General features: G+C 40.8%; 2 protein-coding genes across 5 annotated transcripts; one reads left to right on the plus strand and one right to left on the minus strand.

Annotated features, from left to right (window-relative positions):
- Positions 1–1,723: 1,723 nt before the first annotated feature.
- On the plus strand, positions 1,724–16,223 carry sybu (syntabulin (syntaxin-interacting)). Of its 3 annotated transcripts, none has more exons than XM_063485282.1 (8): positions 1,724–1,910; positions 8,031–8,074; positions 8,282–8,468; positions 8,868–9,068; positions 11,320–11,419; positions 11,600–11,752; positions 13,005–13,160; positions 14,416–16,223. In XM_063485282.1, exons 2-8 carry the CDS (start codon positions 8,051–8,053, stop codon positions 15,578–15,580), a joined length of 1,986 nt encoding a protein of 661 aa, XP_063341352.1. In that variant the 5' UTR covers positions 1,724–1,910; positions 8,031–8,050; the 3' UTR covers positions 15,581–16,223. The 3 variants fall into 3 exon arrangements, with proteins under 3 accessions (XP_063341352.1, XP_063341350.1, XP_063341353.1); XM_063485280.1 differs by having other exon boundaries at positions 1,724–1,906; XM_063485283.1 differs by having other exon boundaries at positions 1,724–1,906; positions 8,922–9,068.
- A 2,014-nt stretch (positions 16,224–18,237) lies between these two features.
- On the minus strand, positions 18,238–25,078 carry ebag9 (estrogen receptor binding site associated antigen 9). 2 transcript variants are annotated; one of them, XM_063486192.1, is made up of 7 exons: positions 24,786–25,078; positions 24,370–24,464; positions 23,991–24,072; positions 23,689–23,844; positions 22,349–22,459; positions 21,878–21,969; positions 18,238–19,688 (listed from the first exon to the last, which is right to left on the minus strand). In XM_063486192.1, the coding sequence occupies exons 2-7, from the start codon at positions 24,450–24,452 to the stop codon at positions 19,571–19,573; spliced, it is 642 nt and encodes a 213-aa protein (XP_063342262.1). In that variant the 5' UTR covers positions 24,453–24,464; positions 24,786–25,078; the 3' UTR covers positions 18,238–19,570. The 2 variants fall into 2 exon arrangements, with proteins under 2 accessions (XP_063342262.1, XP_063342263.1); XM_063486193.1 differs by lacking the exon at positions 24,370–24,464.
- Positions 25,079–25,241: the final 163 nt, after the last annotated feature.

Genomic DNA, 25,241 nt, shown 5'->3' on the forward strand with positions numbered 1-25,241 from the left:
TGTCACATCCCCTAAGCTTGCCTGAATTGGAAAATCTCTTGAGGCAGCTATTTCTATTTCTTTCCATCTTGCTTGGTAGTCTACATTGCACCAACACACTACGGTCCTCAGTTGAGCTGAAACATAATAATCTTTCAAACATGGGAACCCCAACCCCCCTTTATCTTTAGCCAGCTGGATAGTTTGGTACTTAATTCATGGCCTTTTCCCCTGTCATATGAACCTGGAAATTATTTTGTCTCACTCCTGAAATTGTTTATCAGTTATTTCAACTGGGAGTGTTTGGAACAGATAAATCATCCTAGGCAAGACGTTCATTTTGACCGTATCAATACGCGACTCGAAATTTAAAATTGGTGTGAAGTTCCATCTTTTAATATCCTCATTTATTTTATAGCACAAAGGTTTAAAATTTGCATGATATATTTTTGAGAGATCTTTAGGGATACTTGCTCCAAGATACTTAATTTGCTCCAAATCCCAATTCAAGTTAGCTTTGGACTTAATTTCCTGATTTGACTTATAATTAAAAGTTAAAATCTGAGTCTTCGATATACTAAGTTTATAACCTGATATTGAGCTAAAGGTTTCCAGAAGTGATAACAGCTTTTGGAAGGTAATATTTGACCCTTTAAATCATTGTTAATCACATTTATAGCAGGACGGTGAACAAAACGTTAGGACACTGAAACTGCTTCAGCTACATTAACTAGTGCTACTATTACTTTCCCTCCTGTTTCATGTCGAGCTGCTCTTTGTGGAGTAGGCCTGTGAGGGCAAAAATGGTAGTTGATTTTAAACGCGCATACGGTCAGCTGTTCTGTTTACCATCTTAAAATAAAGCATCACTGCCCACCGAGCTTCAGTGTCTTCTTGTTCCAGCAGAGGTCCTCCGTGATACAAAAAAAAACTCCTGCTTAGAGGTGGCACGCTGGCATCTTAGTCACTGTGCTGTGTTTCCATTTAGAATCCACTTTAAAACGACTGGAATTAGCTGATGAAAATCCAAATAAATGAGGTAAGACAAAAACATTAACAGTCGAGTTATTTCACCGCGCTCAAAGTTTTATTTTTATGTGTGAATCACACTCTGATTTCAGCACATTTGCCAGTCAGCGGCGTGACAAAACACTGTTTTATGTATGTGTGTGTTTGCAGAATCTGTAAACGTTACGGCATGAATGGCATTTAAAGCGCCAGCATCGTATTTCAATCGGCCTCAGTTTCAGCACCATGGAGAGCCAACAGTCCCTGACAGCAAGTCAGCAGACAGTGTTTACCTTCATGTACATATTCGAGCAAAAAAAAAAACAAAAAACAACCTTCTGTATGCGTACAGCAGATGACATTTTTATATCTGGTATTTAAACGGTTCTAACTTGTGTCCGTTGGGATGATTTTAAGGAATGCCGCAAATCCGTGCAGGGAATGTAAAATCTTTGATAGATGATATGGTTTCGATAAATGTTAAATCCTGTTAAATCTAGTTTTGCAGTGTCGGGGGCGGGGTATTATAATATAGCATACTATTGCATCATGTGCATTTCTAAGAATAATGTATAGACTAAGTGTATGTAAAATTGAAACGTGGACAGCACGCAGTGTACTGCTGTACAAAGTCCATATCGCTACACGGTGGGGGGCTTCGGTGGTTAAGTAACGCCCCGCTCGTTATGTAACACACTTGGGATGGCGGGCACTTTATTGCGCGCGCACAGTCAGTGGTCTCACTTCTTGCCAAATCGCGTGCGTCGTCAGTCTGCACTCAGCTCTCATCCGCCCGACATCCACACAGCAGCGCGCAGGCTGGCACCACCAGCAGAGGAACGACCCTTTGTGCTTCACCCAAACTGACGCGCATCCTTCTGAGAGACATCACCGTTTAACGTCACCGTCCACCATCCAGGCAGGTGTTGTTGTGTTTTTGATCCTCTCATTGAAAACGATGTCGCATCAAACGCGTGTTAGCCTCTAAAATTTTCCCTTAAAACTATTTTAGGAATGGCAGCAGGTGGGGAGGGGTGGAGCTGTTTACAAGTTCAGGAGCGAGTCTTCTTTAGATTTTTTTTTTTCCAATCATGATATTTTTGCCTATGCGCATAAATATGACATTTTGGATGCTTCTGGGTGAAATCTGTCCACCCCATGCTTGAAGTTGTTTACAGCCAGAGACGTCCTGTAGCTGACTCCGCACATCGTTATTTTGGAGACATGTCAGCGCCTCAGGAAAACATTCCCAGAAACTGCGGGGGCGCCAGATGAAACAAAACAAAAATCCCACGGCTGCATGCGATAGGATAAAAATGTAAATCGAGCACATATTAAATGGTTATATGAAAAGAACCGCTTTATTTGTTGGTATGATATTATCTAAATAGGCTTTATAGTACTCAGTTTAAAAAAAGAAAAGGAAAAATGGATTTTGAAGGGAGCTGTGGTAAACAAAGGGAGGCATGTAAACACATGGTGCGCTGTCCTAGGGTTTATTAATGATGGTTTAAATGGCTGCCCAAATTCTCTTTTATTTTCGATGTGTTGACAGCACTGGAAAGACATGCAAACGAAAATGATCGCCACTATATGGAGAATAATTCTGTTGACTGTGGTTTTCTTTTGCATAAACACATCTTCTGTACTGACAGGAAGCTATTTTACCAAAAGTCACTTTTAGTTTCAGAATGCTTCATACTGAAAGTGAAAGTCACTTCCAAGCACTGACATCATGCATTTATGATGCAGCCTGTTTAAGGGTTGGTGGGCTTAAAATAAAAGTTGCAGGTATGACATGTGACTCAGCAGAGAGATTGAAATCATTCCACTGAATCTTTCCTTTTTTTATTTCAGCAAAGGGAGGGGGAACAAGAGTCAAACATCAGCTGGTTTTCACAGAAATCAAGCAATTTAATGCCTCAGTAATAAACACAGCAAATGTACCGACTGCATTATGACGTTAATGTCAAAGTGGAATGAGAAGCTTCGCATTAGTTCATGTGTGTCATCGCCATTATGAAAAAACACATACTCTGGGATGGATTAAGGGAATTATTATTGACGCCCACTCCATGCTGTTTTAAAACAACACCATCTGGATGAGGGGAGTAGCTCCAGTGGAGGCTTAAAGACTTGTTTACTTGTATCCCACTGACAGTTCTTATAAAACATCCTTTCCCAGTTCATCTTCTTACTAAATCAGCAACCTCCCATGAAGTTTGTTTGGAATACAGTTTTTTAAATTATTATTTATTTATGTTTGGATTGATTATGGTTCATATGTGCAGGCAATTTGGCTGTTTGTTGCTTAAAGGGAGGCTTTGCAGCTTAGGCAGTTCTTAGCCTCTTACTCTGCAGGTAGCCAATCAACTTTGTCTAGAGACAAGTAAAGGATCGAATGTATGGGTGCAAGTGGAAAGACTTGGCCACAGTCAAATCATCAAATATGGGTATACCACAGATGGATGGGCAGGAATCAATGTCAACACAATGTAACACAATACTACAAAACCAAGGTGTGTACAGTTCAAATAAAAACAACCTCAAGCAAAGCTAAGTAGAAGAAAGGAACCAGCAAATCTCTTTAGTTCATTTAATCAGGAGACTTCAGTGCATAGGCTTATTCTAACTGAGATGTTTGACACTGTGACTAAGAGCTATACAGTGGCTTGCAAAAGTATTTGGCCCCCTTGAACTTTTCCACATTTTGTCACATTACAGCCACAAACATGAATCAATTTTATTGGAATTCCACGTGAAAGACCAATACAAAGTGGTGTACACGTGAGAAGTGGAACGAAAATCATACATGATTCCAAACATTTTTTACAAATAAATAACTGCAAAGTGGGGTGTGCGTAATTATTCAGCCCCCTTTGGTCTGAGTGCAGTCAGTTGCCCATAGACATTGCCTGATGAGTGCTAATGACTAAATAGAGTGCACCTGTGTGTAATCTAATATCAGTACAAATACAGCTGCTCTGTGATGGCCTCAGAGGTTGTCTAAGAGAATATTGGGAGCAACAACACCATGAAGTGCAAAGAACACACCAGACAGGTCAGGGATAAAGTTATTGAGAAATTTAAAGCAGTCTTAGGCTACAAAAAGATTTCCCAAGCCTTGAACATCCCACAGAGCACTGTTCAAGCAATCATTCAGAAATGGAAGGAGTATGGCACAAATGTAAACCTACCAAGACAAGGCCGTCCACCTAAACTCACAGGCCGAACAAGGAGAGCGCTGATCAGAAATGCAGCCAAGAGGCCCATGGTGACTCTGGACGAGCTGCAGAGATCTACAGCTCAGGTGGGGGAATCTGTCCATAGGACAACTATTAGTCGTGCACTGCACAAAGTTGGCCTTTATGAAAGAGTGGCAAGAAGAAAGCCATTGTTAACAGAAAACCATAAGAAGTCCCGTTTGCAGTTTGCCACAAGCCATGTGGGGGACACAGCAAACATGTGGAAGAAGGTGCTCTGGTCAGATGAGACCAAAATGGAACTTTTTGGCTAAAATGCAAAACGCTATGTGTGGCAGAAAACTAACACTGCACATCACTCTGAACACACCATCCCCACTGTCAAATATGGTGGTAGCAGCATCATGCTCTGGGGGTGCTTCTCTTCAGCAGGCAAAGGGAAGCTGGTCAGAGTTGATGGGAAGATGGATGGAGCCAAATACAGGGCAATCTTGGAAGAAAACCTCTTGGAGTCTGCAAAAGACTTGAGACTGGGGCGGAGGTTCCCCTTCCAGCAGGACAACGACCCTAAACATAAAGCCAGGGCAACAATGGAATGGTTTAAAACAAAACATATCCATGTGTTAGAATGGCCCAGTCAAAGTCCAGATCTAAATCCAATCGAGAATCTGTGGCAAGATCTGAAAACTGCTGTTCACAAACGCTGTCCATCTAATCTGACTGAGCTGGAGCTGTTTTGCAAAGAAGAATGGGCAAGGATTTCAGTCTCTAGATGTGCAAAGCTGGTAGAGACATACCCTAAAAGACTGGCAGCTGTAATTGCAGCAAAAGGTGGTTCTGCAAAATATTGACTCAGGGGGCTGAATAATTACGCACACCCCACTTTTCAGTTATTTATTTGTAAAAAATGTTTGGAATCATGTATGATTTTCGTTCCACTTCTCACGTGTACACCACTTTGTATTGGTCTTTCACGTGGAATTCCGATAAAATTGATTCATGTTTGTGGCTGTAATGTGACAAAATGTGGAAAAGTTTAAGGGGGCCGAATACTTTTGCAAGCCACTGTATATTTACAATGAAAGTCCTTGTAGCCAGTTGTAAAGCTAAAACATCCAGCATCATCAGCAGACTGTCAGAATCCACTGAGACCACTCTTTTTCCAGCCAATTGTTATTAAGACACTACATTCAAAACTGAAAACCTCAGCCTCTGAGAGATACTAGAAAGGAAGTCAAAAGATCAATAAAGTCGTGTCGAGTTATTTTCAGGGAACCATGGATGCCTTTGCTTTGCATAACGTCAGTCCATTCGGTGGCATCACCTCCAAAATTTGTCATCCTGATAGCGGTGCTTCCTAAAAAGAAAAAAATCATTGGTATTCTCGTGACAATCTGCCTCATAGTTGTTTAGACACCACATTTCAGTCAGCACCAAAACTGTCAGACAGGCTGACACCACCATCCACATTTCCTCTTGACCACACCCTGTTTGATTGAAAAATCACACATCTCATCTTCTCTGCTCAGCTCTTGTTTCAGTTTATCCACGTCCACCACCCCTCTATGCCTTACTCATGTTTGTCTTTTAGTTTGTTTTACCTTTAAAATCCATTAATGAGAGCCACAGTTTAAAAGAAAATCCATTAAATATATAAAAATATAAATATTCATTGATTTCATCAAATCAGTGGCACAATGCTCCGTAAACACGCTGGCTAGAGTACACAGTGTTCATTCAGTCTGAGGAACGCATCAAGCAGCTGAATGGTACCTCCCCTTCATCACTTCCAGATATTTCCTCAGTGAAGGGACGAGTAGGATGAGCAGCAGAAGCCTTCACTCTGTGCACATTCATACATAACTGGTTCCTTCTAGCTCGACTCTTTCGCACAGCTTACCCCCTTCAGTTGCTATGACTGTTGCTAGGGCACGGCTGCAGTCGCCCGGCCCTGCTTGGTGCCTATAATCTGATTCTGCCATGCTATTGCACCGGGCTTTTGTGTATTACTACAGCGAAGGATGAAATTGTGGATGCCTGAAAACCAAAAGAATAAAAGTGTAAGATAAAGTGGTGCAGTACAATTCAGAACACATCAGTCTATTTTTGAAGAAGATGGAAGTGGAGTTTGAGTCCCGAGACTCTGTGTTCTAATTTTGCAGTTCAGTTTGGTCCTTTGTGGGTTGGAAAGGAGGATTTTGCACACTTCTGGGCTACTCATTAATGGATAATAGGTCGTATTAGGTCCTTAGTTTTGCAAAGGCAGGTGATCGAAGTACTTTTCTTTTTAATGTAGTAGGGGGGAAGGTGAGATCAGAGTCAAAGGATGCGACAGCAGCACACAGGCCCTGGGGTCAATGACATAATTCCCAATGCTGCTCCCAAAAAAGAATCTGTATGTACTTATGCAACTGACACCCTTACTCGAGGGTGCTGAGAGGCAATCAACAGGCAAGAGGAACTAAAGTAATTTTATAAAGTTTATTCAAGCGTGAGAGAAGATCTGCATTATTTAGCTATGGAGCATCAATAAAAAATGCTTCTCTCTTGTTTAAATATGCACGTACAAAAAAAAAGTTCAGCGTTAGACCAGAGTTTCTCTCTGCTTTGGCTTCTACTTGAAACCCTTTTATAGAAAAAGAAGCCACAGCATCGCTCCAGCATCCATTAGATTTCATTGATTGAAGCACTTTGTGGCATTTGGCAGGCAGCACTGCACTTTTTGCACAGACAGCTGATAAGCAGAGTTAGCATGGCCTCATCTACTGTATTACTGTGCTTTATATCTATCATTTTAATCTGGGATAACTTTGATGAATAATCCGAACATGAAGAGATTGCTCTTTATATCTGCATCTGCACAAAAACCGAACTGTTCCAAAACCACAAGCAAACTGAGTTAAAGGTCCAGTGTGTAGAATTTAGAGGTATTATCACGTCCAACTACAGATGTAAGTAAGTTTAGAACGAGCCCTTTATAGGCAGCGCATCTTCTTATAATAATCCTGCCATGCTGCTGAGCAGAACAAGCAAACCAAATATGGTTTCTAGAAAGGGCTTTTCACATTTAGACTGAATCAACACGCTTATGAGCTCTCCACCATGCTTGGAAATGAAAGGATTAATTTTGTTCCATTTTGCAATGTGATGCCATTGAATCTCACAGTGTTCCTGATTTAAAATTCATTTCTGCCATATGTTTTTTGTTTGTTTTTTTGTCCAGGGTTAGGGTTAAAACTTAGATTTTCTGAACTTTTGATTAGCATCATTATGTAATAGTTTTCCTGCAAAGGTAAAGACATTTCAGCCCATGCTCTGCATGTCTTTATTGCTCATTGGCAAACTTCAGCATGCTAACACAGTAAACAGAAATGCCAAACCTCTGTACGTTAACATCAGCATGCTTGTACATTGAAGCTCTGCAACTATTAAGATTCTTACATAGATGTAGACTCATAATTATTTTTACATAATCTCCTCTCATTTGGATTTTCTATGTAATTCCTTGGCTTCATTTGATTGTTTAAAGGCCGACTGATCCTGATATGAAAAGGTAGCCAACTGTTTATTTTTAGCATTTTTTTTATTTATTTCCTGTGTTGGGCCAAGTCTGCCTTCAGGCTTCTAGTGCCATCTGTACCAGACAGCATTTGTCTGTGTGTGTGTGTGTGTGTGTGTGTGTGTGTGTGTGAGGGGGGTGGGATTCAATGGTGTAACAGGGTTCAGATAGAGGGCCTTTGTTTATTATGAGTTTGACTTCCACATCAAAATTCTTATCTATATACGGTCCACGGGAATGTGACTTACCTGTTTATTTTTTTCTTCTTTCACACTGATCAGAGGAGAAAGCGTGAGGCACAATGGGACCATTCCAAGAGTATGAGGTGAGTCTTAACTGAATGCAAAATACTCTTTTTTACCCATAAAAACAAAGATAAAACAAAAATATCTGCAACCTTGCAGTTATTATCATAAGATAATTAATGATAAATATGACCTGAACTAAATCTTTTGGTAATTCAAGAGAAAAAAAAAGAAAATCATAGTTATCATACATGCACTACATCAGTGCCTCCTGCTCTGATAAACAGGAAAACAAATCACCACAGAAAGGGAGCCCCCGCAGCCGCATCCCACGTCTGGTCCTCCATCCTTTCCGACCGAAAGACAAGGGATCACCTCTGTCTGATTCCCCTTTCTCAGAGGAGGAGGGCAGGGAGTGTGACATCAGCTCTGAGCACTCCAAGAGGACCATCAGCACCAACAGTTTTTGTTCTGGTAAGAAGCTCAGCTCCAGGGCAAGGGCAGGACATGCCTAATATAAACTGAACGTGACTGGTGGTCAGTTGAAAAATCTTATGACAATACTACAATGCAAACATTTTACAAATTTTGAGCATCTTTTTGAACAAAGATGCTCAAAAAGAAAAAGCATCTTTGTTTGGTTTTCTCCCAAACTAACCTCTATTAAGAAACAGAGCAAAAAATGCAAAGAGTGAATGTGTGTGACCACAGAAACTACTTGACAGCTACTTTCTGGTGGTGATGAGCCATTGTAAAAGCTGTTGTGCTATCTGCCAGAGAGCAAACTTAGATTGCGATTGACTGCTTATGCTCGCTGCCTGCCCTGCGCTGCCCATTCTTGGCTATTACTGTCTGTGTGCCTGTCTACAATAGATGACACCGGCTGCCCCACTAGTCAGTCTGTGTCCCCCTCCAAAACCCCGTCAGGCTCAGAGCAGAGTGCCCACGGATCGCCGATACTCCCAGAGCGCAAGACCAAAGTGAAGAGGGTGAGGGTGATGGCCGAGTGGAGTGGTGAAGCACGGAGTGCGCCGAGGCACAAGAGGGAGCTGAGGTCGGCCATGAAAGCCAGAGGTACAATAAAAGAGTACTGCGAAAAATACAAAAACAAAATTTGAGATAAAGCTGACTCAGGTCAAGAAATCTCAAAATCTTCACCTTAGCCCTGCTGTATTATCATCTGATCCTAAGGTTTGATTCTGTTACCACTCATGAGTTTTGTTTTTTTCTACTCACAGACTTCTGTAGTGCAGCATGGTTATCACATAACAATTTCCCACTCTGGGATGCAGCTGCTTACTAAAAAGAAAATTGTGAATGGGAGAAAAGCCATTTGTGTATCTGTGCATTTTTTCTTTATCAGAAAATTAATTTTTTTCTCTTATAATCTGAGGCAAAGGGTGGGAAATGCTTGATTAATAATCAGACTGAACAAGAACTACTGATTGGTGGGGAGAAATGTTTGGGAGCTTAACCAATTAGGCTGATTAGCAGGAGGTCAGCTCACTGATTGAAGGTGCACAGACTCTTAGTTGACTCACAAAGTGGTGGAGGATCACTGAGATTTGAGCAGTTTTAATTGTCACAGTTGTCACTGGACACAGTAATATGGTTTTGTTTAATGGAAAAAGACACTACTCAGGTATGACTCTGATTTCAGTTTTGAATCACTGAAACTCTAAAATGATGACCTGCTTTTGTTCTGCTTGCATTACTGAGCTCACTGATGTTCTTCATCACTGTGCCCAGGCCTCAAGCCTTTGTCCTGCTGCAACAGGACAACAGCAGAGAGAGATTGCATAAGGCTGGATAGCATTGGCTAATTGTGACGTTCCAGTGATATTTATGATGATCTGGTTCATTTTTGGCTAAGCATTAGTATAGATTGCTCATAAATCTTGATGGAAATCCTGTTTAGAGATATCAACACCATAATCCTGCAGTGTTTGCTGAATGAGGGATTGTTTATGATTTTTAAAAAAGAAAATGGGTTTCTAATGCACAACAATAAGTTAAACTCAATCTAAAACGGTTTCAGTTTCTAATGTGGCACCTGGGGAAAATTAATTGCTCTGATGCATTAAACTCAAATTAACTTGGGCTGTGGTTTAAAGGCAGGAGTCATATGACTAGCTGGTAACTTTTGGCTTCTTTTAGCAGGAATTTAAGTAGGATTCTTTTTTTTAATTTTTATAAAATTGACCCTTATTAAATTAAGTAGAACCCAGAGTGTTGCTGAAGAAGTATAGCGGTGATCAAAAGTTATACTGTGTCTTTGTGGATCCAGAGGAAGTATATAATGGTGTACCAAGAGAGGAACTGTGTGACTGCATGAGGAAGTCAGGAGTGGCAGAAAAATATGTAAGAAGACAGAGAGACAGTGGTGAGGTGTGTCGTAGGAGTGACAGAGGAGCTCAAGGCAGGGATGGGATTGCGTCAGGATTAAGCTCTGAGCCCCTTCTTGTTTGCACTGGTGAGGGATGGGTTGACAGATGAGGTCAGGCAGGAGTCTCCGTGGACTATGATGATTGGAGACAACACTGTGGCACGTAGTGAGAGTAGGGAGCAGGTTTGAAGAGAGTCTGGAGAAAAAAGGAATGAAAGTCAGAAGAAGAAAGATGGACTACATGCGTGTGAATGAGAGGGAGGTGGGTGAAACGGCCAAGATGCAAGGAGCAGAGGGAGTAAAGGTGGATGAAGTTAAATACCTGGGGTCAACGAGCCAAAGCAATGGATAGTGCACAGGAGAGGTGAAGAAGAGTGTGGGTGGAGATGAGTGTTTGGGATAATATGTGACAGAATCATGCAGCAACAGTGAAAGGGAAGGTTTACCAGATTGTAATGAGACTTACTATTATGTATGGATTGCAGAGCAGACAGAGCTGGACATGTTAAGATTTTCTCAGTGGGGGTGACCGGAATGGATAAGATTAGAAAGGAGTACGTCAGAGGGACAGCTTAGGTCATGCGGTTTGGAGACAAGGAAAGAGAGACAAGGCTGAGATAGTTTGGACATACGTAGAGGGGGGATAGTGGATATATTGGACAAAGGGTGCTGAAGATGGAGCAGCCCGGCAGGAGTGGACATGGAGAGGGTTGGTGTGACAGGAAGATGCAAGGGATAAGCTGAGATAGAAGCGGATGATCTGCTGCGCTGACCTCTACAGGTAGCAGCCAAAAAAAGGAGACATAATTATGTAGAACCCACATTTTTTACACTTACAGGAATCAATCAGTGTTTCTGAATCACTAAAGATGACTGTTCAACAGTTTGTTTTATCCTGTTGGGACATTGTGCTCTTTTTCCTTTTTTTCCTTCCTTCAGGTAGTGAGGCAGACTTCAGCTCTTCCAGCAGCACAGGCAGCCTAAAGACCAGGGAGGGTCTCAGTTCCAATTCAGTTGGAAAGAAGGCTCTTTCACGCAGGTATGAGGTTTAATATGTGCATCATAAATCACTAACAGATTTGAACTTAAGTTTTCAAGACATGCATTATCCAGCAAGACTGCAGTGTGCATATACACACTTTAAATTTTTTTTTATTAATGAGCACCCATATTTATTTGTCGTCATTTATTTATTTTTATTTTTTTCTTTCATCTTAAGTCGCAGCACTCACATCAGGCCACTTCCGGTGTTCAAACCAGCCGGGAACCCAGCAGCCAACAGAGATGCAGAACTCTACGCTCCCTACCGAACTCCTCCAAGAGCTGCCTCCTCAACCAACAGCAGCAGCTGCACCTCCAGCCCCACTTCTAGGTAATAAATATAGATTTCATGCTTATTTGCCCTTTTCTCTTTATTTCCTGTTAAATGTGTTTGAAGTGTAACCTTTTTTGTAAGAGAAGCAGGTAGATTTTGGAGACTGTAGAGGTTTAGGCTGTGGCTTGGTCCATGTGCAGTGACCACTAGTGAGTGGGTGGCTGGATTAAGCTCAGACAGTTATCATTTCCTCTCTTGCAGCTGGCTGGGATTATATTGGTCATGATTTGGCTGTAGCTAGGATTAATGGGGATTTAATATAGCAAATGTCTGAATATGGTACCCAGACAGTGACCTTTCTGACTGGGTCTCATTTGCAACTAGAGCGAAAGCACTTTGCTTTGGCAAAGAGAACAGGGTCATAAAGTTTTTCATACAACAGAATACAGTTGTCTGAGTCTTAAATATTTGCTAAAACTGAATTTCTAACATGGTGCTTAAGGCAGCAGATTATTTGAAAGGCTCTGTTAGTTTGCATCTCAGCCCTGCATAAGCCTTGACTTTAAAAATCTACTCTCAGGAGCAGTCCAAACGATAGACACTCAACCCTTAGTTTCTGTGCAGACACAGAATCTGCCCTGTTTTCCATGCTCACAGCTTCCATAAGTGCATCATAATCCTCCAGTCCTGTCACTCCAAGACGTGCCGTTTGTCAGCATTCCTCTGCCTGGCTAAGTGTCATGTGACATTGCTTCCCCCTCACATGCTGCTTTCTCCAGGGCTGTATCTATTTCTGGCAGGGATGCAGCATATTTGCATCAAAGCCTAGAGTAACCCAGGTTGCTAGGATATCGTGCTGGTGAAAGAGAGCGGCTTAAATGCTGCTTTGCATATCATCCAAATCCGCTAACTTTTTTGGGGGGTGACAGGAATCCTTTTATCAGTTTTCTCTGAGCATGATGACACACCTGTAGGGGACATTTGCCAAGGCTTTCTCCACTAAGGTGATTTCTTTGCTAGCTAACGCTGCTTGTATTCAGCATTTTAGGATTTTAAGTCTGTTGCCTGCATACCAGTAATCCTGTGTCAGACAGTAATTCCAGGCTTCAGGGAGCATCTGCCCTGACAGCACTCCGAATCCAACTAATTACATTCTGTGGGGAGAATTTAGCTGAAGTTTTAAATTGGTTTGTTTTCTGCAGCTGTTTAAAAATGTCTGCTTGATGAATGACAGACAATCAGTTCCCAAGGTGTAAACATCCACCGTCAATCTAATTTCCCTTTCTCCCTCTCTTTGTCTGCCCAACAGAAGGGCAGGTCTGGGCCGCTACCATTCATGTGGTGACAACCATGGAATCAGGCCTCCGAACCCTGAGCAGTACCTCACCCCTCTGCAGCAGAAGGAAGTGGCCATCAGACACCTGAAGACCAAACTGCTGGAGTCTGAGAACAGAGTCCATGACAGGTTGGCAGCACAGTGGCTCCTCATGTCCAGCTGTTCAGTTTTAAGACAGGATGACGGCAAAAATGTACTGCTGTGCTGATGTAATGCTTGCATGCTGCAGTTCTGCTCCTCACTAACATCTTGTGAAGTCTAAACCCCCTGGAAAAGGAGTGTTGCATAAGACTGCACATAGCAAAGCATACTTTTAAAGAGTGTTTCTTTATTCCTATGCTGCACTTATAACAGTGATGGATTAAATAATGTCCTTGTCATGCATTAAGTATGGGACTGTGGTCAATTAGTTTAGCATGAAGACTCAAACAGGAGCATCTGGGCAAATGGCAAAATATGCCATTTTTATTTTGGGTGAAAATTTGAGTTATTTATTTTACTTTACTACAATTTCTTTGAATGTATACTAAGACAAAAAGGAGGCATAGTAAGAAATCAATAGGAATGGCATTGCTGGGGTTAGATGGGTTAAAAGTGTGGTAGCTAGGTTACACCAGCCATTCCCAAAGTCAAGAGTGCTCTGGCCCACTTAAAAACCAGGGAATCCCATGGGGCCCACTCAATTTTAAATTTTCACTCTAATCAAAATACAAGACACAGGTTTCTTAAATTTTATTCAAAAACCATAAACGACACAGGTTGTTGGCTTTAAATTGATAATGCTACCCAGTCATATGTCATGTGTTAAGGCCCATGTGTGGCCCACCTGCCACTCTGACACACACTTCAAGACACGAGCAATAAATTTAGGTCAGAGTAATATTGCAAACTAATGACCTCCTATTTGATTTATTTTTTTTTTACATAAATGTGTAACTGTACATACTTGTCATTTCAACCTGAATAGTTATTCCCTCCCCCCTTTGAATTCAGGCCATCAGCCTTCACAAACATTTGTATTAAAGTGGCAGACAACACCAAGTTACAAACTCAATAAGTGCAGTGTTTTTTAAAAAAACAAACAAAAACCTCCTGGCATGTGTAAGTGGCCTAGGACTTCTGTCCATATAGTGTATTTCTCTGTTCTAACAGTAAATGTCTAGCCACCTAAACCCACACATACAGTGGGTTGTCACAGCCATCCTCCAGAACATCCAGTCTTTAGCTAAACTATGTATAGCTTCAGACTTGGCATATAGACATGAAAGTGGCATTTTTTTTTTTCAAACTTACAGACTTTACAAATTACATGGTAATGTTCACAAGTGTGTATTCAGAAACTGTTCCTTTAAGTTACTTGGATGTTTTCCTCCCTCTTTATTAGAGAGACAGAGATTGAGGAGCTTAAAGCCCAGCTTAGCAGAATGAGGGAGGACTGGATTGAAGAGGAGTGCCACCGGGTGGAGGCTCAGCTGTCCCTCAAAGAAGCACGCAAAGAGATCAAGCAGCTGCGTCAGGTGGTGGAAACCATGAAGAGCAGCCTGATGGAAAAAGATAAAGGAATTCAGAAATACTTCATTGACATCAACATCCAAAACAGGAAGTTGGAGTCCCTGCTGCAAAGCATGGAGCTCGCCCAGAGTGGTGCCAACCTCCAAGATGAAAGCACCCTGGACTTTATGTACGACAGCTCTGATGGCAGCGGGAAGAAGATGGTGGGGGATGAGGAAGGTGCGATGGAGCTGGGACACCAAGGAGCAGAGGCAATGGCAGACAGCGGGCTGCTGGCAAATGATGAGATGGCGAACAGAGCGGACATTTTGGAGAAGGTCTTCATGTCCACTGCAATGGATTTCAGTCAGGACTGTAGCAGCAAGCTGAGGGCCAGTGCAGAGTCTGGGCCCGGAGTGTCTGCGCTGTCAGGAGAGAGACAGTCAACCGATTCATCCACTGGAACCCAGCCCACTCTACCAGATATGGTTGCCACCTCAGGCACACTTCCGCATCAGGACAAAGAAGTCCAGGCCGACATCATGCCCATGCCTCCAGACCTGCAGGCTCTGCTCTTTCAGCTTCTAAAGTACCATGGGGTTGCAGCAGGAGATGCAGCTCTGTCAGCCCCAGTTAGTCTTCTAGGGTTCCCAAACCTACCTGGCTCCATTTGCACCACCACCAAACAGCCTGACTCAACACCTTCCCAACCCAGTACATTTCCAGAGAGCCCCGAGACCTCTGCCGATTCTGGCACATGTTGCTCAGAGCCTTCCGAGAACAGACGATTCATGGAGGAGCTGGACTTTACTGTCGGCGAGGAGGAGCCTCATCTGTCATCAGGACTGGATGTGGTCGGCAAGCGTTACTGGAGCAACAGCTTCCTGGTGGATCTGGTGGCAGTAGCGGCACCAGTATTGCCTACAGTGGCTTGGCTGTACTCACGGCATGGCTTGGACGGAAGCACTCCGGTGTACAACATCGCTGCCCTGATTAGGGGCTGCTGCATCATGGGATTGCACTCTCTTCGTCACATCACTCATAGGCCTGATGCGTAATGGCTTCCAATCTGCATGCAAAACCCCTGACCTTGAACTAAAGCACTTAAGCATCTTTTCAAGAGTATTTGTGACATCGTTGAACACTTGATATCAATGCAGTCATTTTGGTTCGAGCACTGTTATTTTTTTTTTTGCACTGTAGTTACCAAGAGGTGACATGGAAGGGATTATTTATAACAAAGTTTATTTATGTATTTATTTATGATTTACATGTATAAGCAGATCATCTGGGTAGATGGTTGTGTGTTATCATAGTCCTGTGGTGTCCCTAGCTGTTTAAAGCAAAAGTTCTTTGTGTTAAGAGATTTTCAGGAGGTGAAAGACTGACTGCTGCTTTCTGTTTGATGGGTGGTGGATTCTGGAATGTTTCCTTTCTTCAAAAAGAAACCTTAAACCTTCAGCCAAAGCTTTAATGTAAGTTCACCGTTTTGTGGATTTTTTTTTTTTTTTTTTTTTTTTTTCCTTTTTCCTCCCCTCACTCTGGGGGTGTAGAGCTTTACTTGGTACTGCCTGTGTATTGTTCATAGAAGCTAATGCTTCAAAGCAACTGACACTTGTTATGTGCCTGAGCAATGTGCAATACTGGTAGTAACATCAATGTCCTTGCATCTTTATTATTAAAGCATGATAATTCTGGTTATGTTGTAGTTGGGTTTTTTTGGGGGGGGGTTTCCCCTGACATATTTGCTTTTGGGTTTATTAAAATTCATGGAAATCTTTTTCCAAGTTTGACTTGCGTAAGGGGCCTGTTTGAGGCACAAACAATGGGAGGTTTTTTGTTGTTTTTTTTTCCCATAAATAAATAAACGGGGGTGGGGTATCTCATCAGAACCGAAGTTCCAGCAAGCAGCATGCTCTCGTGATGGCTCATCTTACATAAAAGCTTTCTCGACCTGTCTACAGATGTCCCCTGGGTTGTGGTTCCGACTGTGGAGTGCATTAGATCCACTTTACTGGGATCTCTCAGCTGTTAAATCTGCCCTTACACCAGTAAAAACTGGGTCAGTGCAGCTCCGAGTCTGCCCACATAAGCCTTTAGTGATTGCATAATACCCATCACATTCAGTGAAAATTAAAGCAAAAAGCTGATTAAATCTACATGAGCTAACACTTGCATCTTTGCTACAATGGGTCCATTTCCGCTCCAGCTGTAAGAAGAAATGCTACGTTGACATTGCATAACGATGACTCCTCGGTTCATAAGGCATCTGGTGAGTCACCAGATGCTGTAATCCCCGCATCAGTGTAGGGATGCTAGATTAAATGAGTGGGCAAGCATTGGTTTGAGCATGAGTGCACACCAGTCTTTTAAAGAACACTGGATGTGACTGCACCCACTTAGCTTATCCCCTTTCTGAAAGTAGGTCAGTCTCTGAGAGGTTTGGCTGGCAGAGTCCCCAGGTAGACGGGACTGACATCATTATGATGGAGGTCAGATGTGTGATGACAATAGTCTGTCAGTACCTTCTACAGGAAAGTTTAGCATCAGACTGTGTTTTGATACTGGAATCTTCATGCATGTTGACGCTTGACTCTAATGCTTAAATGATTGATCATGAAAAGAAATGCTTTACAACATGGTAACCATCCTACATTAGCCTATTAGCCACATTGCTAACATTTATGGCCTTGAGAAAGTACGGCCCAGCTAGTGAAATAAAGAAGGCCTCGAAGGGGACTGGCGATGGCTCCCGGGCCTGGCAGATCCCCATGCACTAAATAGAGATGAAGAAGTTAAAGAATTGAGAACAAGGAGGGAGGGTGGGGCACGTAAACGAGAATGAACAGCTTGCAGAACTGGGGGAACCTATATAGATGACAACCAGAACGAGAGTGTTTGGAGGCGTGGTCCTGCTCCTGAAATTCCGATACATAATCTCCAACTAAGTGCAATCGTTCACACAATCTTTGTGTCACTCCATCAAGGTTTTGTCACATTTTCTCCCCTTAATCACTTCTGTAGTTTGCAGCATTTTTCATGAGGCTGGTTTGCAGGTAGGAGATTAAAAAATAGAAAGTTCTAGGTCAGTTTTATTTTAACATGACGATGTCAAGGGAAGAGTCTATACATATTTCTGTTTTGCGGGAAATGGCAATTCCACCAATAGCTTGACAAATTTCAATAAAAACCAGAGTGAGATATTGGTAAGGTTCATCCTCTGGGGACCATCACTGATGGTAACATTTTACAGAGCTCCTTCCAATAGAGTGAGATTTCACTGTAGAAACAAGTTGTTTGCCAAGCGGCCGACACCTAAAAAACACTCATAGACAGTGAAAAAGCCTGAACCTAAAGGTCGTATTCATGAAAAATAATTACCTATCCCACAATGGTTGCTGGAGTTATTTTACTATTTACATATCAGGCGTAGCCAGATTGGCTTCAGTTGAAGGTATGAATCAAAATTTATTAAAAACCTGTGTAGGTCTAATACAGCAGGGATACAATTTGTCAACTCTGGACTTATTACTTTATATTAGTCCTATGTTGTGCTCAACCACTGCTATTTTTACCATTAAGCATGTGTGAAAACAGGATTTTAATGATTAATTTCTGAAAAAAAGAAATCACGACGTGCAAAATTTAAAAAGGAAAACATGACATGCAGCCTTTCTCAGTGAAAATAACGGGGAAAGGGCATTTCCAAAGAAAATAAATCCACACCTGCTTTTAATTTCATTCTTGAATCTATTCATGCTCTAATTATTTTCATATTCATTTTATCATTGAAATTTTAACAGAAATTTTGTCAGTAAATCATTGATTAATATTAACCCAGATATGTCTTCTTTGACTTGCTTTGCACCATTTATCACAAGTCATGGACGAACACATGCTGTATCTGCACTTGCCAATGTTTCCATGACAACACTGACTGGGAATTTCATTACAATGATGCATAACAAGATGCTCAGTCAGAAGCACTTACTTAAAATGATGTGCTAGGAAACGTTTATCCATCAGCCCATTATTTGCCAAGATTACTGTATGAGTGTCCACTGTGATGATGACCCATGTTTTTAAAGTAAACTGCAGACAATTCATCAACTATTTAACAGCAGAGCAAGATTTCCTCCCCCAAGATAAAAGGGAAAAAAAAGACGCATCGATCACTGGAAATTCTCCTTCAATATTAAGGGCTGACAAAAAATGAGTGAATGGCAGATGTGCTGCAGTGAGATTACCATAGGAACCCACAGCTAACATCTGCATTGGCTACGTTCTAGTCTACCATCATGTATCCACACGCACTTAGAAAATCTCCAGCCTTCATTTTAATGCAGATTTCCAGCGAAATTAGGGCCATACAGCACAGGGAGATAATGTGAAATATAAAAGCATCATTCATTTAAAAAAACAAAACAAAAAAAAAAAGTGAAACAGATCAGTTGTCAGACAAAGACATAAATATAAAAAAAATAATAATCAAGCAAACCAAGGGATGTCACTGGTATTCAGTGACGCATAAAATAAATTAGACGTCCTTGCCCTTTGAGGTTGTAAAAATTACAAAAAAAAAAAAAAAAAAAAGGATCAAGAAGGAGAAATGTACTCCCTGTGTATGTTTCAACAGGTAGCACAAGTACCGGTTTATTTACAAATGTTCCTGGAAAATCCAAAATGGAAGATTTTCCTACAGATTTAGTCAGAATCTCAGAAAGCCACTTCTGACCTTTAACCTAAAATGATCTGGATGGTATAAACACAATCTCCCTTAAAGACCAAAATGACCCTGCCACATGAAGAATGAGAATACCCGCTGCCCTCAACATTGCCATGTTTTATGCCGCTGCAGCTGGAAAACACACTAAAACGCTGCTGGTGGAAAAAAGGAGGAGGAGGACAATCTGCTAACATGTGAGTAGTGTACAGTAAGAATCCTGGTAGGTTTGGTGACTTTAAAGACAGAGTAATGATTGAGCTAGTGTCTTTGCCCCTCCCCCACCCCCAATTCCTGTTGCTCAAAAGTGAGCCTCTTTAAAATGTTATGAGAGCTTGACGGCAATTTTCTGCTCCTTCTTCATCATTCTCTGAGCTTCTTTCTCCATCTTTTTCCTCTGCTGCTCCATGAAGCGCTTCTCTCTCTCAGCCATCTTCTGTTGTCTGTTTAAAAAAAAAGAAACAAAAAAAAAAACAACACAAAATTATAGTTAAAAAAAAAAAACAGATGACAGGAAGTGATGTCACACCAAAGCATGTCACCAAAAGCTAGGTCAGCTGAGAATTGGGGAAAACAAAACCCTGCTTTTTGTGCCACTGCTGACAAAGTATTATCAAACACTGTCATCTGGTGGCCATGAAATGAAGATACACATTTAGAAAAGTGATGACTGCAAGAAGAAATATAATGGACCCATTATGCTCGCTGTATTGATGTTGTGTGCAAACAGTGATGTCGCCACAGTTCGGTATCATTTTATACCAGCACTGAGGGTGCGAGTACCGGCTGGCGTATTCTACTCAATGATAGGTCATCACTCAGACAAATCTTCCACATCAGTGCAAGCATAGGAAGAGAAGTCAAAACCAGAAGCAAAGAAGTAGTTTTTTTTTGTTTGGGGTTTCCCACAAAGTCATCTGTATCTGTATAATCTGTGAATACCTGAACATCTGTACTGATCATCAAATAGCAGTACAAAAACAAAAAACAAACTAACAACAATAACACCCCCCCCCCTCCCAAAAAAACAAAACAAAAAAACCCAACATTGTACACTCGTGTTGTAACTATATAGATGTGAGGTGCACAAACAAAGGAAAAGCCAAAGTTCAGCTTTCGGCAGCAGATGTGAGACCACTGTTGACGTGCAGTGCCGTTCACGAGGACAAGAGACGGCGAGCATAATGGGCTCACGAGACTTCTTTGAGTTGTGTGAGATAAAAACAAATGAATTAAAATACTTTTATAGAGCCATGTTGTTGTGCAGATAGAATAATTCAAGTTAAGTTTTTTTTTTTAATCTGAACAAATAACACCATCTATTAGAGCAGGGGTATCAAACTTATATGAGCTGTGGGCCACTGCTGGCACTGTCATCTCATTGGCGATCCACTTTAGTGTTCAAGTAGTACCAAAAAAACCAAACAAACAAGAAAACACCCAAAAATATTTCTGAAAATACAGTGGTTTTTTTCGTTTTTTAAAAAATTTAATATATTGTATAACAAGACAAAATTGCAAACGTGAACGCAATTCTTTTTCCTCACTCTTAACTAACTGAAGCCATTCATTGAACTACCACATAAACAGACTGGTACTCTCTTTCTGGCCAGACATGTGGAAGGTCTTCTGCTATAATTTTATTCATATTTAACAAAATAAAAATGCAGGCATAAGTGTGCACATTAGTTTTTGACTGCTAGTGAAAATTGTTCTCTTTACAAATAACTCTCTTACTGAACTAACACATGTTTGTACTCTCTGCTCATATTGCCTTCATATTAGATAATTTTCAGCTTATAAAAGAACTTATTTTAACATTGCACTCAGCAACAAACAAATCCTCCCCAACAAAAAAAGTAACTTCAAGGACCAAACTGTATTATATTTCTACGTCAATGTAAGGGCCGCAAGCAGCGGTGACGTGTGCCGCAAGTGGTCCCCGGGCTGCGAGTTTGAGACCCCTGTATTAGAGGATGAGCTAAAGGAAACTAGAGGAGCTAAATATTAATTAACTGCTAATGACCAGCTATGTTAACAATCTATGTTTTTTTAGACCAAGATTAAGAAATTCTTTTGTAAGGCTGGAAGCAAAGATTTCTTATTCGGCAGTTTAGATACCTCTGTCCTCACTGGTAGGAGGTGTGAGGAAGAGATGCAAGGAACACATGTGTTGGCATAATAAAAGGTTTGGGCACTCTCTCTTTTACATAATTTCCCCCTAGTCTGCAAAAAATTACAATTAAAAATAAAAATTAAATAAAACAGCACAGGAGGCATCTACTTGGGGTCATTTAGATGACAGCTAAGAAATCCAACTATAACCTGGTGTGCATTAACACAAGGATTGTGAATAATAATCTTTTACAACTGTTTTGTGCTGTAAAAAAATGTTTTTCTGAATAAATACAGACATTGTTGTATGTGGCCATGAAACCTGTTGTTGTGCATTCCTCAGTCTTTACTGCAATCAAATCTGGGTTCAATGACAATGTGTTGGAATTGTATCTTAACTGGTTTAATGACATAAAAAAACACTCCTTGTGCCTGTTGTTGTGTCATAACTGGTTAGTTAAGGTGGCAAACTGGTATTTGCTGTATATAGAAGCAGACGAACTCTTGACCCATTTACCTGAGCACCTCCTCTGCCTCCCAGGCAGCATCAGACTCATCCTCCCAGGCATTTGTGTCCTCCTGCCAGTTGTCCATTTCACCCAGTTCAGCCTGTGGAAATTGACAGTTTGCAGTCTTATATACAGAGATAACACTATGATAACATTTGTAGTCAGGAGCTTTTGATGTCTAATACATCAAAAACGTCAGTTCACACAAGAGTGTTGCAAACTGCATCAAAATTTACTGAACCAGTGGAATGAGAGAAGGGGATTGGTGCATTCTTTTGAAGGCTTACTGAGTCATTCTGACATTTGGGTGTTCTAACATTCAAGTCCTGCAGCTTTAATAATTTTTTTCACAAGCCTATTTACTGATAAAACAAGTTTTGCTTTCCTTTGATGGCCAACTAATTCTCCTGCATAATTATAAAATTATTAGCATACAGAGTGTAAAACATAAACAGTCTTCCAACAATAGTGTAACTTACTGAGGGGGGAATGAAAGTCATCATATCCTGAGAGGCTGCCAACCTGCTGGAGAAGCCTGCTGAGCCATCAGGCACCAGATAGTTCAAAGGTTCCCTTTTCTTCAACACAATCTTCAATGTGAAAACCAGAAAGAAAGAAGAGGAGCTTAGAGTCAAAGTAAAAGGAGTTAATGTTGAATCGCTGCTCAACTATTAATAGGAAGGACAAGTTGAGAATGGGAGATTTTCAAGCAATCACACTGTTACACTACAAAAATTGTATGTCTAGAAATGACAAACCCAACATTTTAAAAGCACTTTACTTCTGCACCCAAACAACTTCTAATCAGTGGCTGCAGGAATTATCAGGCTATATATCAAAAGAAGACGTTTCAATCAAAAGCCATGGGTTTGGATCACAAGAAACATTTAATCGCATTCAAAGCATTGATAGCAAAACCTTTACTCTTTACTGTATCTGGATGCCTACAGAATATTTATGTCATGCTCCTTGGTTTAGACACCAGTTAAGAATTTGCTAAAAATAAACAAATAGATTTGCTAAAAACAAACAAACAGAGTTATATATTAGATGCCATTTCTTGTTATTACAGGAAATCAAAGCTAAAGTTTTAATATTGCAATGGAATACATAAATGAAACTCTGCACTGTGTGTCTCTTATTTTACATCTGCCCATTTCTAAACTGAGTAAAAAACAAAGACTAACATCGACACTGTTTGTGCAAATTACTTCTAGATGCTACTGTTAAGTTTCTAATAGAATATACATCTTATTAACAGCCCCTCGTAAGTAGCCTGACACCAGCTACAGTTATAATATTATTCTTAGAATTTTCTGTGGCATGGATCCATTTAAAACAGTTGGAAAAAAAAATAGTAGCCTTTCCCTTTGAAGCGGCAACTTTTTTCCGCATCTTCATTCTATTTTGTATCATGTTTGCTTAAGTCAAACACAATAGTCACGGCTTCTTTTTTTTCTTTTTTTTGCTGTTACAGTTTTTCCTCATTTACAAAAATAACCGCTTTTCCATCTCTGACATTGTAATGACACCTACGACTCTTCAGTTAAATCAGTTAAAACAAACAAACAAAAAAAAAGCCAACCACATAAACAAACTATAAATTCCATGACATAGAGTGGACCTATTACGCTTCACCTTATTTTCTGTCACATTTACACTGGTATAATTGTGTATACTCAGCAAACATGGTCAAAGTTCACCACAAATAAGGAGCTGAGCCTCACAGGTGAAGTTTACTTTATAGAAAGACAAATTTAAAAGAGTTATACACTTTCATAGACACGGCACCAACTGCTTTGACTTGTTGCAGACATACCTTCTGTGTTTTCCTGATGGTGGGAGCCATGTCTTTGAAGTAGTCCGGCTCTTCATCTACATCGTTGGGTGGAGGGGAGACATTGCCGTTGCCACCTTCAATCTTAATACTTGTAGGAGCCTCTTCATCCCAAGAGCTCCATTCCTCAATCTCTGGCTGTGCAGACAAAAATAAACTAATAAATAAACTAATAAAAACACAATAGTGCCTGAAAGTTATTTGTTTATGAAAACAAGAAAATTGTGTCTCCTGTATGGCAGCCTCTTCTCAAAGCAGCTGCTGCTGACTGCTGCAGTACGTGCCTGTTTTGGTACAGATGATGAAAAATCCACTGTTGTTGGGAGAGTTATTTGATCACCACTGAGCTTGCGGCCCCTTCCAGTCCTGTGTTACACAATGAAATTAAACTCTCCATTATTATAAAAGCAGAAACTGCACATTACCGAACACCACAATCAAATTACTGTGCATTGTGACAACCTTGCATCCAGCACATGCACAAAAAAGGATCTCTAGTTGAGGAGCTGACGCATGCAAAAATTGTGGTAAATGCTGTGAGTTTCATAAAGCTAGAACAATATTTTTTAAATCCATATCTCCTATTTTATTTTCAAAAATATCGTAGTAGTGTAAAGATAAATGTCTCATACATGCTGTAATGGACAATGCATTTGTGCTTACCTGCATATTAACCTTTTAAAGAAAGAAAGAAAGCTGGCTAGGCATGTGCAGATCTTAAATAGACGGAACTGAGAGATGGCCATGATGAAATTGAGCTGGTGGGAAAGAAAAGGAAAGATTTCCGCATCTGATTTTGCAAGTACGGACATGACTTGTATGCTCCATTTGCAGCAAAGCAGACGAATATTTACACAGGACTGCGCGAAAACAAAATCTGTAGGCGTTTATAAACGCTTAATCTCGAGAGCCGTGCCACGAGCACCTCACTGAAAAACGAACCCGTATTTATTCACCATAGAATAAGACCGAGCTTAAGGCTAACGTTAACAATGCAAGTTCTTTACTCATGAAAACAACCGAGCTGTACCTACTAATAAAATACGTGTCTCTACAATCATAAAAAAATACAAACTCACCTTATAAGATGCCAATAGACCGTATGAAAGGCAACTGCTTCCTTCTTGTGTGGCAGAAGAGACAAGTTCATTTATTTGCTAACCTTTGCTTGCTAGCTTAGCCCACAGGAAAACATATTTCTGAACCCTTTTAAACTATTCCTACGACGACACATTGACGGTGACAGCTTAATTCACTGTTATGTCAAAACAATGGAGGTATCAGCTCCGCAACCCAGTTTTGTTTCATGACAAAAGTCCTAAATTTGTGTCGTCTCTCGTCTCTGTCCCATGGCTGCCATCTTTGAACTGGGAGGAGCAGAAACACAGGAAGCGTGATTGTGCTGTATTCAAGTGCTGTTGGGAAAAAAATGGGAGAGTATGTAATACAGGAGAGAATGGAGAAGACATGCACTGTATGGCTTTATGGTGAGAACGTGCACTACAGATTTTATGCTGGCTTTGAGAGTGTTGATG

This window comes from Pelmatolapia mariae, linkage group LG10_11, assembly GCF_036321145.2.
Source record: "Pelmatolapia mariae isolate MD_Pm_ZW linkage group LG10_11, Pm_UMD_F_2, whole genome shotgun sequence".
Taxonomy (NCBI): domain Eukaryota; kingdom Metazoa; phylum Chordata; class Actinopteri; order Cichliformes; family Cichlidae; genus Pelmatolapia; species Pelmatolapia mariae.